Source organism: Capsella rubella, unplaced genomic scaffold, assembly GCF_000375325.1.
Source record: "Capsella rubella cultivar Monte Gargano unplaced genomic scaffold, Caprub1_0 scaffold_8, whole genome shotgun sequence".
Lineage (NCBI taxonomy): Eukaryota > Viridiplantae > Streptophyta > Magnoliopsida > Brassicales > Brassicaceae > Capsella > Capsella rubella.
This window is the reverse complement of record NW_006238916.1, coordinates 129,728-146,339: the sequence shown is the minus strand read 5'-3', so window position 1 is coordinate 146,339 and position 16,612 is coordinate 129,728. Positions and strand designations below refer to the sequence as shown.

The following is a 16,612-nucleotide window of genomic DNA, read 5'->3' as shown; positions in this document are numbered from 1 at the left end:
TTTGATAAGATCACATTTGTAAAAAAATACACATTCATATTGTATATTTTGATGAACTAACCCGTAAATAATTGAATTCATAAATATATATATATATATATATCATTACCCGCTCTATCGTATGATTATGAGTTTAGCAAACCAAACCGTTTATTATCAAGATATCATAAAATTCTAAAATATATTTTTATATTATACATCTATATATTATATGGTTAGATTTGGTTTTCTGTTAAGAGGTTTTTCAAGTTTTTCAATAGAAACTGTATATCTTTGAAAATAAAATTTAGATTTAAAAATATCTGGAAATAAATTATCTTCAAGATATTAAAAAATTTGAATGATATAGTAATACTTAAACTTATATTTTTATAGAGATAAATATCTAATATTTTAAACTTTACATGTAGTTTAAAAATTTATAATATATAAAAACTTTTTAGAGAAGTAAAAATTAATAATACCTAAACTTATATAGAGTTGAAATATTTATATTATTTTAATTTTTTTTGGAGTTTCACTATTTATAGTATTTAACTTTCTATTAAATTGAAATATTTATAACATTTGAACTATTTAATATTCAATATTTTTAATATATTTGAAAAGATATAAATTTCAAGAATTATATTATATCAAAGCTTTTTAATAACTAAGTTTTTTCAAAATGTTTCAATTAATGTAAACTTTAAAAAAAAAATTATAATATTTTGAAATCTATTAGTTTAAATTAGATAGAAATATATTATAAATATAGAAAATACGTTGACATATATATATAACTTTGAATTGAATAGGCCATTTTTTATGGTAACATTTTTATTATGATTTCTATGAATATTGATTCACTACCATTTTTTATTACCATTTTTTATGGTAACATTTAATTTCATTTTTTGATTTAATATGTTTGGCTACAAAGAAAACAAAAAAATTCCCATGCATCTTAAAAGTTCTTGGAGACACAAACACATAAAAGCCAATTGCAGCTTTCGTATATCTTTGGCGTTTTACGAATATGGAGAAAGGTTTGAAGCGGTCTTGTGTTACGGTGGTGGTTGCATTCTTATGCATGGTTCATGTTTCTGTCTCAGTTCCGTTCATAATGCTTCATGGAATCGCAGCTCAATGTGCTGATGGTACAAATGATAACTTCACACATCTTCTCACTAACCTCTCTGGCTCTCCTGGCTCTTGCATGTAAGTAAAGTCCACAACACTATGATGATGTATAATAGTGTGTATTCTTGCTATTGCTTAACTATGATGATGTATTTGGTTTCATCTTATTCTTGTTTTCTTTATGGAATCCAGAGAAATTGGCGATGGAAGACACGATTCATGGTTCATGCCACTCACACGACAAGCAGAAATAGCATGTGAGAAGGTAAAGCAAATGAAAGAGTTGAGTCAAGGATACAACATCGTTGCAAGATCTCAGGTTCTTGATACTTTCTTGAAAACCAAAGATAGGTACTGTTTGATCATTATTTTTACATGTTTCAGTCTCATGAACGTTTATGAATGATGAAGGAGCAGGGGAACCTAGTGGCTCGAGGTTTGATCGAGTTCTGCGACGGTGGACCTCCGGTTTACAACTATATATCCTTGGCTGGTCCTCATGCTGGCATCTCCTCTGTTCCCAAGTGTCTTGTAAGCCTTTCTATTTCCTCTAAAATATATAATATTTTTCTTTGCTTTGATCTTTAACATATATATTAAATCACAGTAACAAGTAACAACTAACAACATCGTATTATTTTGTTGTTTTTGGTTTTTCTTGTTCAAGTCTGATTTATTTTGTGAGATAGTAGATGGGCTAATCAAGGAAGGTGTCTATAGCGACCTCGTTCAAGTATTCCTCTCTTTCTTTCTCTCTATATACCATAAAGTATGTCTTTAATGACTTTGATTAAATCCTTAATAAGAAATTAGTTTAAAAATCTTTAATGATTTTGTAGGATCGTCTTGCTCCTAGTGGTTATTTCAAAGACCCTATGGTATGTGTCTCTCTTCACCATAAGAAAACTTGCCAAAATCAACAAATTAGTGTATTAATAATGATCAAAACAACAACATTAAAGTTTTTAAACCGAGATTCCACAAAATGTTTTTTTGTCTTTTTCTGTTTCTTAGGATGTGGCAAAGTACCTGGAAAGCTCTAAGTATCTACCTAAGCTTAGCAATGAGATACCAGAACAAAGAAACTCAACTTACAAAGAACGTTTCGCCAGTTTACACAATCTGGTTCTTGTCAAGGTTTTGATCTCTTCGAAACCATTTATATTTTTCGCCTATCGATTTGATTCCTCTCTTGATGATTCTGTCTTCTTTTACAGTTTCAGGACGATACGATTATTGTTCCAAATGATTCAACTTGGTTCGGGTTTTATCCGGATGGTGACTTCGAACATGTTCTCCCTGCTCAAAAGACAAAGCTCTATACAGAGGATTGGATCGGTCTTAAAACATTGGATGTTGCTGGAAAAGTGAAGTTTGTAAGTGTGCCCGGCGAACACGTCAAAATGGCCAAAGAAGATGTCGTCAAATACGTAGTACCATATCTCCAGAACAAACCGTCTCTCACACAAAGACTCAACCGCAAGACGAAGGAGCCCTTGCATCCTTAGAAATAGCACATACCTCAATTGCTACACTAATTTATGCAATATCAAACAAGCTTAGAACAAGAATTCTTATCCTTATATGAATATATATAACCCTATCTGAATAATCAAATTAATCAGTAGAGAAACGACGCATGAGATCTTCATCACCAGTTTTCTTCAATGCTTCAATGATTTTCTCAACATGAGAAACTTTCAATCTCATTTTCTTATCGAGCATCGATTTCGCAAGCTTAGCAGCTTCCCAAGAACTCCCCTGTTTGCAGAGACCGAGCAAAAGAATCGCGTGTATATCTGAGTCTATTGTTGATTTCACATCGGCCTTCTCGATTTCTTGATACAGAAGGAAACAGTCGAGATACCTTTCCAATAAACATAATTCCCTGAGAACAAGACTGCACGCAAGACCATCAGGTCTAATCCCGCGGACCAACATCAGACGGAAAATCTTATCTGCCTCTTCCCATCTTTTCATACGGATTAACGACACAGTAGCTGAACTAAAGCATTCGGAAAGAGAAACACCGCCAAGTTTCACCAATTTATCAATCACCTTAGTAAGATCCTTAACATCCTCATTGTTCTCCAAAACCCCCTGAATCAAAACACTAGCAGTAACACGATTCGGCGTGCATCCTCGGTCTCCCATTCTATCCAATACCAACAACGCCTCACTAATCCGCTTCTTCTCACAGAACGCTTGAATTACCAAAGTATAAGTAACCGCATTCGGACTAATTGATCCACCAACATCTTCTTTCTCCATTTCAGCCAACAACTCTAACGCTGCCTCCATAGAGCCAGACTTACAAACTCCTTCTAGAATCCTCGAATATGCCACGGTGTTAAGAACACAATCGTGCTTACTCATCTCCTTAGCCAACTTCCAAGCTTCATCAATCTTACCCGCATTGCAAGACCCATTGATCACTGATGTATAAGTAATCACATCTGGATAAAGACCAACACAATCCATCTCTTTCATCAACATATCAGCCATATCCAAATCTCCCTTATCAGCAAACAACCTAATCACCAAGTTATAGGCAACAGTGTCAGCGCATAAATCGAATTCAGGAAACTTCCTCAATACCCACAATGCCTCATCAGCAAGTCTCGCTTGATTACACAGAGTTAGAACAACCCTCATCGTCTTAACACTAACAAAACATTCCTCTTTCCGATAAGCTTCAATAACTTCCTTAATCAAATCTGGGTTTGCTCTAATCTTAAGAAAGTCGCAAGCTTTACTGTACATGTAAGGACTGTGTCTATGGCTGGATTGAGTTCCTGCCCATATGAAGAATCTAAGACCCAATTGGAATTGATTTGGATGGCATCTTCTTATTACCTCGTTGATACAAGAAGACTCCAATTTCACCTTAGCCGAGGCTAGTTCCTTCTCGAGATTAGTTGTGCATCCCTGAAGATGGTCGTATAGTCTCTCAGCGGCTGAGATCGTTGTGGAAAACTGTAAAGCTGAGATTTTTGAGGGATGAGATCGTAATGAAGCAGAGGCCAGACGACAAATCAAGTGACTCAGCATCTGGGTCGCTATAAGGTGTTGGTAAACGATTTCGTAAAAGGAGGAGGAGACTTGAGGAAGTGGGAGAAAAAAGAGAGCTTCGCAGATGGAAACGACAACGAAGACAAAATATATGGGCCGACGATATATTAATTCAGCCCATTAAAAGCCAATTAACCCAATAAGAGTTTCTCATAGCCTCATACAATAAACAAGTGTTCGTTCAAAAATACAAACCACAAAATTTAGAACAACAGTAAGAGCCAAACAATCTTTAATCTTTAAGAACTTGTCCAAATGTAATGAGAAAATCGCAAACTCGTAAACAGGGGAATGAAGTTGTATTTATGAACAGTCTATCGAAAAAGCAATTAAAGTCATCTCATTCTCAGCCATACATACATGTTACAGATTAGGTCACAAAAGATTTCATCATTTCGTTAGAAATTGCAATTAGGCTACACTTATACCACCATAATAACTAACCGAGAGTATAGCTTTACTTATCAAGAAAACGTTTGTGGGTTAATTTAGAACTCCTGTGGGAGATCAAAAATATAGTATCATAATGTGATTAATAAATAATGCAAGTGTGTAGCTAATTTTTGCTAGTTAAAATATCTTTTTGAGGTTGCATCATACATGATAAGACTAGTTCATGAGAAGGCCAATCATCCAAAATTACAATGACCATATCAATAACGGAAAATACGAAAACACCCTTTTCCTACTAAAAATAAAAAAATAAAAATCACGATCGTGGACGCAAGGCTTCAAAATTCAGCCCATGAGCCACCTGACCAGCACAAGCAACCCACGGATTGATAGAAACGGGCCTGTGATTGTGCTGGTGGTTCGATGATGATGGGCCAGCCACACGCTCGCACGAAGGACACATGATGAGAGTAGTTGGTGGAGTCATCTGGCCGTAGAACTGTGGAGACAGCTTGAGAGTTCGAAGCTCCATAGCCTCTTTCTGAAGTCTCCGGTTCTCTTCCGTCAGCTTCTCTACGCACCGTTTCAAGTACTCGCAGTCTACCTCCGTTTGCTTCAACTTGGTTCTGTAAATCAAAACCGGACTCTGTAAATAAATAAAAACTCCTACATAGGGGTATAAACGTAATCTTATCATTCGAGAGGTTCAGACAAGAAAATCTAACCTAGCTCTTCTGTTCTGGAACCACACTTCCACTTGTCTCGCCGTCAAGTTCAGCTTCTTAGCCAAAGCTAGCTTCTGTTTCTGCAGGATTTACAATAACACCCTTGGTTATTTCAGATTAATTACGATTATGCCATTCATTTGCTCCAAAAAAAATATTCACACTTACGGGATTGAGAGTGTTGTGTTCTTTGAAAGTCTCTTCGAGAAAAGCAGACTGATCTTTCGATAACCTGAGCTTCTTCCTCGACGTCTCGCCGCCGTCATCGTCTTCGTCGGAGGTTCCTCGCGAATACCCTCGATCTGGAGTGATATCGTCGTGATCGGCCCCGGAGATATCCTCTCTCTCACACCTCTTCCCACTTATGGTGCTCGAGATCGTACTGTTTGGAGACGAGACTCCTGTTTCTTCCTCGCAGTTCGCCGTCGATGGGAAACTATTCACATCTATTTTCCGTAGATCTGCAAAGGAGCAACCAAACTTTAGATTTGAGATCTATCCGGAGAAGAAAAGCTTAATCTTTTAAAATTTTGGGATCTGTTCTGTTTCTTTGACAAAAAGGAAAAAACAGAGAAGATCTGAGAGTTTCACAAGTGTATAAACCTGATGTAGGATCGAATGATTGGTTCCATGGAAACCTCTGGAGATTGATTGATAAGGAAGAGTTAGGAGGAGTCAGATTCAGCTGAAGAGGATTGTGATTCTGTGAAAACCCTAAGCTTAGGCTTAAACCCAGATCTTCTTTTCCCATCATCATCAAGAACACAACAAAAAGGTTTGATCTTTATGAGTAGAGAAAGAAATTATCAAGAAGATGATACAGAGAGAGAAGAGATGTGAGGTGGTGGTATTGAAGAAGAAGAGATTGGGGTGGGGGGATTAATATAGTACTTTGAATGATGAGATTTTTGTCAGGTGGCTCATTACAATCCATCATTATTGTTTTGTATTGGCCTTGTAGTATTACTTTATCCTCAACTTGTGTCCCCCTCCTTTGGCTTTTGCCATGTCTTTCTTTTTTGTACTTTCTCCATAATAAATGGAATCAATATTTATGTTTTTTCTTCTAATTTTCTTTTCTTAAAACAGAAAAGGAAGCACATTTTTAGTTTATTTCTTACAAACCCATGTTGTATGATATAAAGACATATTTGTCTTTCACATGTATATGTGTTTGTGTTTTCAAGATTTAAAAACCAATGTCATTAAAACCAATACCAATATGTCCGGTCGCTCTGAGAAAGTAATCCACAATTAAGTGAATCATCATCGTGCAATGTTTTTTTTTTGGTATATGAAATAACGCAATTCGAACCTTGTATATCAAAGTTGATCAAACTCGTACTTCGTTTTGTCTTTATCAAGTACGTCATATAATGATAACCAAACTTCATGTATAATGTAAAGATGTCAAGAAAAAAGCATATAAAATAGTATCTTGATTAGTTACGGCATATCCGAGCTGAGTCAAATCTCCAATAGTATAGCCAATTATTTGTCACATATGTATGTATATTTTTTTACAAAAAAAAAAAAGAAGAAGAAGAAGGAAAAATGAAAAAGGTAAGAGAGGTTGGGGGATATAATGGAATATTGACTAATTCGAGTGGTAGGTATAAAACACAATCCAAAAGAATCTGAACTTGTTCAAAGCTGTGTGGACCAAAGCAACGGTTATGAACCAATGATATACGTGTGAGTGTGAGTGTGAGTGAGATGAATATATTTGGGTTTTTGCCATCATCATGGTTTCTACTTTCATTAACAATGACATTTTAAAGCTACATTATTACTTTTTTTATTTTTCTCCTTTTCATCATCAAGAAGAGAGAGTGTATAAAATAAGTAAAACCACTTTGCGTACAGTAGTAACATGGTGGGAGCATGGAGATGGGGAGAGGAGCATGTGGGTCATTCTCCGCGTGACACCGTGCTTGTTGTGTTTGTTTCCTCCTCACTCGCATTCTCCTTATCATGCATGTGTAAATGTAAACCCATCCTCCGCCTCAATCAATGCTAACTTGTTACTATCATCATTATTTGATTTGCCTTTAACTGCCTACTTTTTTATCATATAGTAATATTCCTTTGTATTCAACTCATTAACTTGTGTTTTTTATGAATTAGTTTGTTTTAACAATGATTGAAGCATGTAATCCAGTAATCATTTATCCGAAATTAGGATTGGTTGTATTATAGTACTATTAGTGTCATCGCATAATCATAATCCGAACTGTAATAATGTTATAACTTATAAGTGTATGTTGTAGATAGATGTAGATAGCAAAAAGATTGGCCGTTTTGTTGACTCTCCTCCTGGCTCCTCCTGCATACAACAAAAGTGAAACACATGTTTAAGCTCAAGCGGTGGTATGGAGGAGAGTTGGAAGAGAGATAGATAGAGAGATACACGGCAATGGATGGGGGGGAGAACAATTATTGAGAAAGAGTAGCACTGTAGCACAAAAAAGAAAAGAAAAAAAAAGGGATGGTTTGAGTGGTGGTGTGGAGGTGGGACCCAATGCTTTACATAAGATCCGACAAGATGTCGGAGTTGTGTTTCAGTCTTTGATCTGTCTGTCCCACGTGTTCTCTCTCGCTCACACACGCACTTTCTAAGTGCGTTACTTCCACTCGCGCGCATGCTTTTCTTTTTTAATCATTTATTCCCTCTCTCTCTCTCTCTCGATTTCTCTCTCTCGATTAGTAAAAGGAGTCCACCGAAACCCATATGATATAAATGATTATGATGATCATGATCATGATGAGCAGTACCACGAAATTAGAAACTACTCCTACTAATTACGAATACCATTAACAACTAATTATATAGTTGAATCAATATTCAAATAGGATGAACTCGTTCAATACATTAGAGAATACAAGATCACTGTCGTCTTTGTTCAACTCATAACAATTTACTTAACGATAACATTTTCATTATTCAACGCATAGCCTAAATGAGAACTTAACTTCACGTCTTCCAAAACCCATCAACTCGGCATTTCACTTTTTTTTTGTTCCTAGTTTTCTCTCTATAGGGGCTCCTCTAGTCCTCACTATATATGAAGATAGTGGACAAAGATATGAGCATCCGTTTGTGCCTTCAAGAAGGATAATGTTATTACCTTAATTAGTTTCTCCCCTATCTACATGATAAGTGAATAATTGAATACACAATTATTTCATTTCATTAGTTTTCTTCCGAAGACAATATTTACTAGCTAGTATTCAAAAGATAAAGCTGCAGGCCTACATATAACAGATCCAAATCCAAAGTTGTGTCACAAAACAAAATCATATGGCAAAGGAATAATTTTAAAAAAGTTTTATATACTACTACTACTACTATATAACAAAATTTAAAGTACATATATAGTATATGATGTAATCATTATATATGTTTCGAAATTGCGTAGGACTAGTATCAATAATTATGGTTTTGCTTAATCATATGTGTTTCATGCATGTGTATATCAGCTTTGATTGTCCTTTACAGCATTGGCTGTACATGTAGAACGAACGAGGTCATCATTGGTGATATTCCCATATTTTTTAATATACTCTTTTCTTTTCCTTAAACCAAACTAAAACCAATAATTTCCTAAACAAATAGTATATTTGTCTAATTGTCCTCTCACATGTACTCGAGATCTGTTTACTGGAACATTTGATATTAGGAAACATGCATGATGATTATGATGGCAACTTATTCTTATTCTAAAATAAAAAAGCTCCGAATTTGAGGTTTGCATCACATGATTGTTGGATTCTTATACTACTAAGCTTTAATTATTAGGTATACTACATAAATATATCAACGAAAAATGGTGTATGCGTGACAGTTTTTTTCATGATTTCTTACGTTAAATTTAAGGCATATTATTTAGTACTAATGGTAATATGATCATTGAGATTCCCATGCCAAGAAATAAAAAGATAGGGACTATAATTTCTTTAATGATTTTGTTTTGTTTTATAAAGTCATAATTTCATCAATGATTATAAAGAAAAATAAAATGAAAGTGTATTTTGAGAATCTTCTTCATGAGAGGATATATGAGTAAGCTTGCGAATTGGAAAAAAAAAGGTTCCCATGTGGAATTGACGTGGCGCATATATTTCTATGCGAACGCCTAAACCACCCATTACAGCTAAGCACACGTGTGTGTGACACACCCACACGTGCATTCTTCCCCAGTCAACGGTCAAACATCCTTCTCTTTTTTTCCACTCAATAAGAATAAACCAAATTTTTGCTTAATCAACTAGTAATATACTTACTAACTGTATAAGATTATTAGTATTACACATACAACTTTTGTCTAATGTAATTTGAGTCGTTTGAAAGTTTCTAACAAAAACCTAACACGACGAAGAAATTTAATTACTTATAAAAAAATCAATTACTTAGCTAAACTTTTTATCAGCGGATAATCATAGTCAAACTCTATATAATTGATGATCTATAAAGAAAATAATGAAAATAATACTCCTTTTGTATCTTATAAGTTACATAAACTAATGTTTTAGATTATTTTTTTTGCTTGTAATATCCTTTTTTTTTTTTGTAAATTTCCAGAAAATAGTACTTGAAATTAAATAACCGAATTCACTGAATTGTTATTGTTTAATGGTTATAAGAAAATAGATTTATTTTGGGGTTTTCACATATACTATTAAGATATAAATATATATAAATATTTTTTATATGATTTTCATTGTCTCGTTATAAACGTACAAAGACAGAGAAAATTAGGGCATAGGGAGGTTTCTTATAACACAAGCAAGATCCTTCTAAGTCCACCAAGGCTTTTTCTCCCTCAAGTCCTTAGAGAAAACATAACGGAACCTTGAACTGTACGGCAACCATTCAATTACCTGAGCTTGCTGTTTGGTTTACCATAAAGTGGTTTTAATTAAGGAATGTGTAATGAAGATAAAAACTTTAAGTGCCCCCAAAAGACAGCAGCAGTTGCAAAACCACTCTCACATGTCCTAAACAAAGGGAACGAATCCCTTAAAAGAAAGTGTGATTGGTGATGCTCTCTTCACGGTTTAGAGGATTAAGTAAAAGTGTAAAACCAAACTAAACAATAAAGCACAAAACTGAAACTAAGAACTCAGAATCTGTCAACTGATATATCATTTCTTACGGGTCACAGGAAGTAACACGTACACCCTTGTGTAAGTAAAATACTAAGATCAGTCTTAAAGCAGTTTTCTTCACAGATTGGATTTCTCTCTAGTGTTTCCTAATTAACAACTCTAAAACACAAACAAACAAGTAAACAAGAATTATTTCGATCGAGAAAGGCGAATTAAAAGATGATCTGGCTACAAGAAAGACAGTTCTTACCATTCATCCAATTGAAGCTTAATTATCAGCATCCCCAAGGGCTTTGATATCCCAAGAACAGAGATTTCGATCGTGATGAAAATAAGAGATATATTTTCTTATTAATTTATGAAATAGTGGCCAAAGCCTTACACATGATATAGTGTTTATTAGTGGTTTGAGATAACTAAACCGGAATAGTAAATAGCAACATTAAACCATAAACCGGATAATTGGTGAAATTATTCCCATCACATTCTATGCAGGTTCGGGTTCTGATTTTGCAAATCCAATTCTTCGGCCTTTAGCATCATCTCCGAAATCAAAAAAGACCTGCATGAAAGCTTCTCCTAGTAACCTACATTGGAATCCAATTATTTGTTTTTTTTTTTTTTTTTTTTTTTTTTTTTTTTTTTTTTTTTTTTTTTTAAATTTGTGGAATTAGATCAATTGATCGCACAACTTCACAACTTACCATTCCCCATTGATACTAATCGCAAAGCGAGTGTAGCAATATCTCCCATCTTTATATATATACTTCAGGAAAAAAAAAATTGTCAAAACAAAATTACAAATACCCAAAAAAATAAAATATTATGATTACAAAACTGAATATATAATATTGATGAAAACACAAGTCTCTTACCAAGGGGCCAACGATATCCGTTGTCCCAGAATCGACAACTATTGTGCATCCTCGAACACAGCTTTTGGTATCTTCGTTCACCAAATTTTTTTATTTAGTTGGACCTCCCAATATCCCCTTGATGGCTCCACCAACGGAATATAGATATGATCTTCCTTGATGTGCTTGGGATCATAACCCCAAACATTATTTTCCCAGCGTTAAACTGCTCACGTGGTCCTATTATATTATATGGTCGTAACCAGATTGAGAAAATCTTAGCCTCTACCAAAAAAATTTTCGCAAGCTGTTCAAGAACGTTAGTTGTTCTTTTTTGTGCAAACTACAGTTCTTGAACAGCTTGCGAACAAAATTTTGGTAGAAGCTAAGATTTTCTCAATCTGGTTACGACCATATAATATAACTGGACCACGTGAGCAGTTTAACGCTAAGAAAATAATATTGAAGATACAGTCTGAACAATAGAGTGTACTAGTTCAGTGACTAGTCCAGAAAACTTAACAAAACAAGACCAACAAATAAGGGAAGTGGAGAAAGACGGTTTTACATAGACACAAGACAAAGAACTAGTTTTGCTTAATCATATGTGTTTCATACATGTGTATATTAGCTTTGATTGTTCTTTACAGCATTGGCTGTACATGTAGAACGAACGAGGTCATCATTGATGATATTCCCATATTTTTTAATATACTCTTTTCTTTTCCCTTAACCTAACTAAAACCAATAATTTCCTAAACAAATAGTATATATGTCTAACCTAACTACCAACTATATTATGACATGAATATGAGACATCAAACTCATTTTCTATTTGACATGAAAACAAGAAGTGTGTTGTCTGCTTAATTCGGTATAAGAATGGGAAGAAATTAGAAGTCAAAGATCACCTTGCTTTGGAGGAAGAGTTTCTGATGAAGACTCAGCCCAAGCAGCTTGGGATATTCTGCATACAGAATACAGAGGAGATTCAAAGACATCACAAATTAGACTACAAAGGCTAAGGGAGAAGCTTTCTGGAGCATAAAGCAAACAGCAAAAGAAACACTCATGAAAAGAATTACTGAACTGAATAATGAGATGAAATCATATGGGAGACAACATGGCCGAAGAATATTTGCTGTAAAAACTGCTATCTTCTTTGACAACCAAGTATGATCCATATATACATACATCGGTGTGACAGAGCAAACCAAAAACTTACAAACATTGACAACACTGCAAGAATTGTTAGATGCAAGAAAACAGACTTGAAGATAGAGAAGATCACAATTCAGACGGTGCCTTTTGAGAAAAGTTTGAGAAACCAGTTTATAAACATTAAAAATCCAGTCAGACCTTTGATGATCATGATCACAAACCAAGAAAACAGAGATGGTGCAGCTACAGCTACTGTCGAAAGGATATAAATATAATGAAGAAGATTGCTTTTACAAAGAACAAGAAACCCAAACTGTATGACATGTTTTTTGAGAATGAGTTAGTATGAAACGTGTGCTGCAACTGCACAACACAACTGTATAGAAAAATCACAATTACTTTTTTTAATAATAGGAAGGAAACTTTTTGGCTTTTCAAAATTAATTTACAAACCACAAAATCCAACAGATAACATCGGTCATAGTGGACCTCCGGTTCACAAATCACAACTATGTATATCCTTAGCTGGACCTCATGTGGGGATCTCTTCTGTTCCTATGTCTATGTGTGGTCTAAGCTTTTTAATTTCCTCTAAAATATCTCATATTTTTCTATGATTTTTGATATTTATTAATCAATCAATCACCGTAACAACAACATTGTCTTTTCTTCTACTTCATTCTCTTAAGTTAGCAAATGCGACTTCATTCAAGTAATATACAGTACATCTCTTTCTCTCTTTATTAGGACTAAATCTTACAAAATTTAATTAACATCTTTCATAACTCTACATGATCATCTTGCTCCTATTGGCTATCACAAAATCCTTACTGTATGTCTACTCTCACACCATAAGAATATATATTTCTTAAAAGTATATATATTTTTAAATTCAATTATTTCTATTATACAATGAGAAGTAAGTATGAGATGCAGGTTGTTGGGCCTCTTTTATTCCTCCTCCTTAATCTCATGGCTGGTCGAACCTTCCTCTGGATCTCATGCAACTGGTATTCGAAGGTCTTGGCTTCGCTGATTTCACAAGAGCTAAGTGCGTTTGCTCATCTTGGCGATCAAGTTTCAAGACAATCTCAGCCAAACAATCAGATCCCTTGGATCATTAGCTTCCCCAGAGATGAGAATTGCTGTCTCTTGTTCAATCCCGAAGAGAAAGAAAAGCTCTACAAAAGTCGCCATCTCGGTGACGACTTTGCAAAGAGTTTTTGCGTGATGACTCACGGAAGCTGGCTTCTGATGGTTGGCCAAAGATTACCTAGTTATTAAGATGATTAGCGAACAAGATAGCGTCTCTCTGAAGAAAGGAGATGCCTCTTGGCAAAATATCCCTCACTTGTCATTGTCAGGTATGGATTTGTCTTGTAACTTGCTATACAAGGATCACAAGCTTTATTGTCTCAACGATCATAAACTCAAGCTTTATACTTATATACATAGGGAAACGATTAAATCAACTTACGATTCTAATACACCATCATCATACAAAACAAAATCATATGCAAAGGAATTTAGATGCTTCTTATAACACAAGCAATATCCTTCTAAGTCCACCAAGGCTTTTTCTCCATCAAGTCCTTTGAGAAAACATAACGGAACTTTGAACTGTATGGCAACCATTCAATGACCTGAGAAGATTTCTTGTTGTTTGGTTTACCTTGTACGCATTTTTGTACCGACTCCCTAAGCTTTTCGTCTGCGTTATCTATTAACAATCTCATCAAATCATTAGAGCTCAGAGAAGCTTCCTTTGTAAACCTTTCTATTAACTTAGGTAACAACACTTTCTTTTGCATCTTTACAGTTACGTTTGCTCCCACAAACTCTCTTTTAGAAGCTTCTAATTCCTCTTTAACGTCTGATGCAGTGTAGGCTTTCAACTGTAACCAATTCAAGTATGTTGAGTTTTCATTAAAAGCCATGGACATTTCTGACTGAAGTATGACAAACCTTAGAATATGTATGTGAATAGGATTAGTAATAGAGTCAAAAATAAGTTACCACTGGATCAGAGAGAGCACCAGTGCAAAGAGCAAAACAGAGAAGTGGCTCTGGTTTGCAAAGGCTGAACACTGAGCTTACTTTATCTTCGGTTGGTTTCTTCCTCAAGGCTGTGTTAATAATGGTCTCAAGCCACTGTATAATATAGGTTGATTTCAAAAAATTGTATATTTGTGTTTGAAAATAAGGAGCTAGTTAAGAGTTAAGACTCTTACACGTCCGTTCCTTGGAGTCTGGAAGCGGAAGATAGAGTATTCGATGGTGTTTGCGTTTATGATTTGCCCACCGATATTATACGCAGACTGCACTACAACAAATAAAACCCATTAGTCTCTGCTCAAATATGTATCTATTTTCATGTGAAGCATCTATACTATTAAAGCTGAAATACACAATGAATTTACACTATAGTTTCAAAATGAAATAATTATCATTTCTAACTGGGTTAACACGCGGATCTAACTAAGTAAACGGATATGTTTATCGGGTTTAGAGATTTAATCTCCATTGTTTATTTTTCAGTTGATAAAAAAAAAAATTGGTTTTCAATATTAAAGGAAAGATAATTATTACGTTTGATATTTAACTTTATTTGTAAGATACAATGCCTAAAATTTAGCTTAATTGGCAAGATTTTCTTAATTTCAAATATTTTATAAAGATCTTGATCGAAATTTTAAACATTGAGTATTTTAATATTTGTTTTAATAGAAACCATTCCATGTTTAATATTTAACAATAAAATCACGATAATGGAATATTCGGATATAATATTTAATATTTAACAATAAAATCACGATAATTTAGTGATTGAGATTGAATAAAGTTATTTCTTTTCAAAACTAAATCTCAAACCAAATATTCTAAAATATTAACTACCCCATTTTTACAGCCTATATAAACCATTCCATGTTTTCTTAGTTTACATTCATTTCAAAAGCGAGACAAAATATATATCTCACAAAACAAAGCATGAACTAATAAAAATTTTCACACCACATGCTTTCATATCGTTTTTAATCAATGTTTACTCATAATATTTTACTTTTTGTGTTTAATTTTTATAAAACAACTAATTATAATCTACTTTTTTGATGTAGTAGCTTGAGATTTTGAGGTCTTTGGGAAAACTACGAAGATCAACAACATCCTCCCCAATAAATCCAAAAAACGTGGTATGCATTCGAAGGTTATTTAGTCCTACTTCTTATCATCATATATGTAAAAAAAGTTAAATAAAATGGTTAATATTCCTTTTAAAAAATTTTCCTCTAAATTACATGGTATATATATATATATATATGCATTTAAGATTTTATCGCAATCGTTTATTTGTAGATTAAATCTTGATCGTTAATCTAAATTTTCAAATATCTAAAAGATTTTATAGATATTATAATTTTTATCTAAGGAAATTTATTAGGTGAAGAATCTCAATATATTTTGTCTTCATTACTATTCCTATACGTGAATTAAATATTTCCTAAACTATTTAACTAAAATCATTTATATTTAAAACGTTTTTTTAAAGTAAACAAAAGAAATTAAATTAATATTTGTGCATCTTTTTTTATTCACAAACTTCGTATTAAAGGTTTTAATCCAATTTAATTTTGAAAACATTTAATTACTTATTATTAAAAAATAGCACTCCTTTTCTTTTAAAGTTTTATAATATATATATAAGTATTCATTATTTCCTGAATAATTTAAAGTTTTCAATTAATATATGTGAAATTTATAACCAAAAGGTGCATGTAAGGCTACTAAGGAATAAAATTTAAAATAAATTAAAATTTATTTTAGTGGTTTTATTGTAACTCTTAAATTATTTTCATTGTTATAAAAGAGAAAATAAATTTGAAAAATATATACTTAAATATTTTTTTGAAACATAAGATATGCAAGATATCTTAAAAGATCTTATGTAACTAATATATTTTTTAACCATGAATAAAAATAATATACATTTTATGAAATAAAAAATTTGATTGATAACATTTTTTCTTTAAAAACTTATAAGAAAAAATCATTTTTCAGAAACGAAAAAGGAAGGAAATAAATTTCAACTAATATTACCTCTTTTACTAACCGATTTTAGATAAAAATGATAATAAATTTAATTTTGGTAAGCATTTAATTAATTTAAACTAAATTTTA

The 16,612-nt window shown here is 33.2% G+C and overlaps 4 protein-coding genes across 5 annotated transcripts in view; 1 reads left to right on the top strand and 3 right to left on the bottom strand.

Annotated features, from left to right (window-relative positions):
• Positions 1 to 1,018: 1,018 nt before the first annotated feature.
• On the top strand, positions 1,019 to 2,650 carry LOC17876651 (palmitoyl-protein thioesterase 1). Of its 2 annotated transcripts, none has more exons than XM_023785282.1 (7): positions 1,019 to 1,118; positions 1,326 to 1,441; positions 1,540 to 1,653; positions 1,790 to 1,855; positions 1,962 to 2,000; positions 2,137 to 2,259; positions 2,340 to 2,650. In XM_023785282.1, the coding sequence occupies exons 1-7, from the start codon at positions 1,019 to 1,021 to the stop codon at positions 2,628 to 2,630; spliced, it is 849 nt and encodes a 282-aa protein (XP_023641050.1). In that variant the 3' UTR covers positions 2,631 to 2,650. The 2 variants fall into 2 exon arrangements, with proteins under 2 accessions (XP_023641050.1, XP_023641049.1); XM_023785281.1 differs by having other exon boundaries at positions 1,019 to 1,200; positions 1,315 to 1,441.
• On the bottom strand, positions 2,624 to 4,228 carry LOC17875805 (pentatricopeptide repeat-containing protein At5g47360). The gene has a single exon (XM_006282045.2). It carries the CDS (start codon positions 4,171 to 4,173, stop codon positions 2,740 to 2,742), a length of 1,434 nt encoding a protein of 477 aa, XP_006282107.2. The 5' UTR covers positions 4,174 to 4,228; the 3' UTR covers positions 2,624 to 2,739.
• A 517-nt stretch (positions 4,229 to 4,745) lies between these two features.
• LOC17876274 (homeobox-leucine zipper protein HAT2) lies at positions 4,746 to 6,296 on the bottom strand. The gene is made up of 4 exons (XM_006280872.2): positions 5,916 to 6,296; positions 5,481 to 5,773; positions 5,313 to 5,392; positions 4,746 to 5,213 (listed from the first exon to the last, which is right to left on the bottom strand). The coding sequence occupies exons 1-4, from the start codon at positions 6,067 to 6,069 to the stop codon at positions 4,904 to 4,906; spliced, it is 837 nt and encodes a 278-aa protein (XP_006280934.1). The 5' UTR covers positions 6,070 to 6,296; the 3' UTR covers positions 4,746 to 4,903.
• Positions 6,297 to 13,843: 7,547 nt separating this feature from the next.
• LOC17875395 overlaps positions 13,844 to 16,612 on the bottom strand; it is a 5,666-nt gene continuing 2,897 nt past the window's right edge. The window contains exons 9-11 of the mRNA XM_006282349.2: positions 14,668 to 14,754; positions 14,453 to 14,587; positions 13,844 to 14,331 (exon numbers count right to left, since the gene is read on the bottom strand). Of these exons, the coding sequence (XP_006282411.2) occupies positions 13,996 to 14,331; positions 14,453 to 14,587; positions 14,668 to 14,754 (558 nt within the window). The 3' untranslated portion in view covers positions 13,844 to 13,995. The remainder of the gene's footprint in view (positions 14,332 to 14,452; positions 14,588 to 14,667; positions 14,755 to 16,612) is intronic.

Excerpts from the sequence above, each read along its gene's own strand:
- LOC17876651 (XM_023785281.1), top strand. The coding sequence starts at position 1,019 with ATGGAGAAAGGTTTGAAGCGGTCTTGTGTTACGGTGGTGGTTGCATTC. Across the intron at positions 1,856-1,961 it reads TCTATAGCGACCTCGTTCAA|GATCGTCTTGCTCCTAGTGG; the intron begins GTATTCCTCTCT and ends ATGATTTTGTAG. Across the intron at positions 2,260-2,339 it reads ACAATCTGGTTCTTGTCAAG|TTTCAGGACGATACGATTAT; the intron begins GTTTTGATCTCT and ends CTTCTTTTACAG.
- LOC17875805 (XM_006282045.2), bottom strand. The coding sequence starts at position 4,173 with ATGCTGAGTCACTTGATTTGTCGTCTGGCCTCTGCTTCATTACGATCT.
- LOC17876274 (XM_006280872.2), bottom strand. The coding sequence starts at position 6,069 with ATGATGATGGGAAAAGAAGATCTGGGTTTAAGCCTAAGCTTAGGGTTT. Across the intron at positions 5,774-5,915 it reads ATCATTCGATCCTACATCAG|ATCTACGGAAAATAGATGTG; the intron begins GTTTATACACTT and ends GCTCCTTTGCAG. Across the intron at positions 5,214-5,312 it reads TTCCAGAACAGAAGAGCTAG|AACCAAGTTGAAGCAAACGG; the intron begins GTTAGATTTTCT and ends TTTGATTTACAG.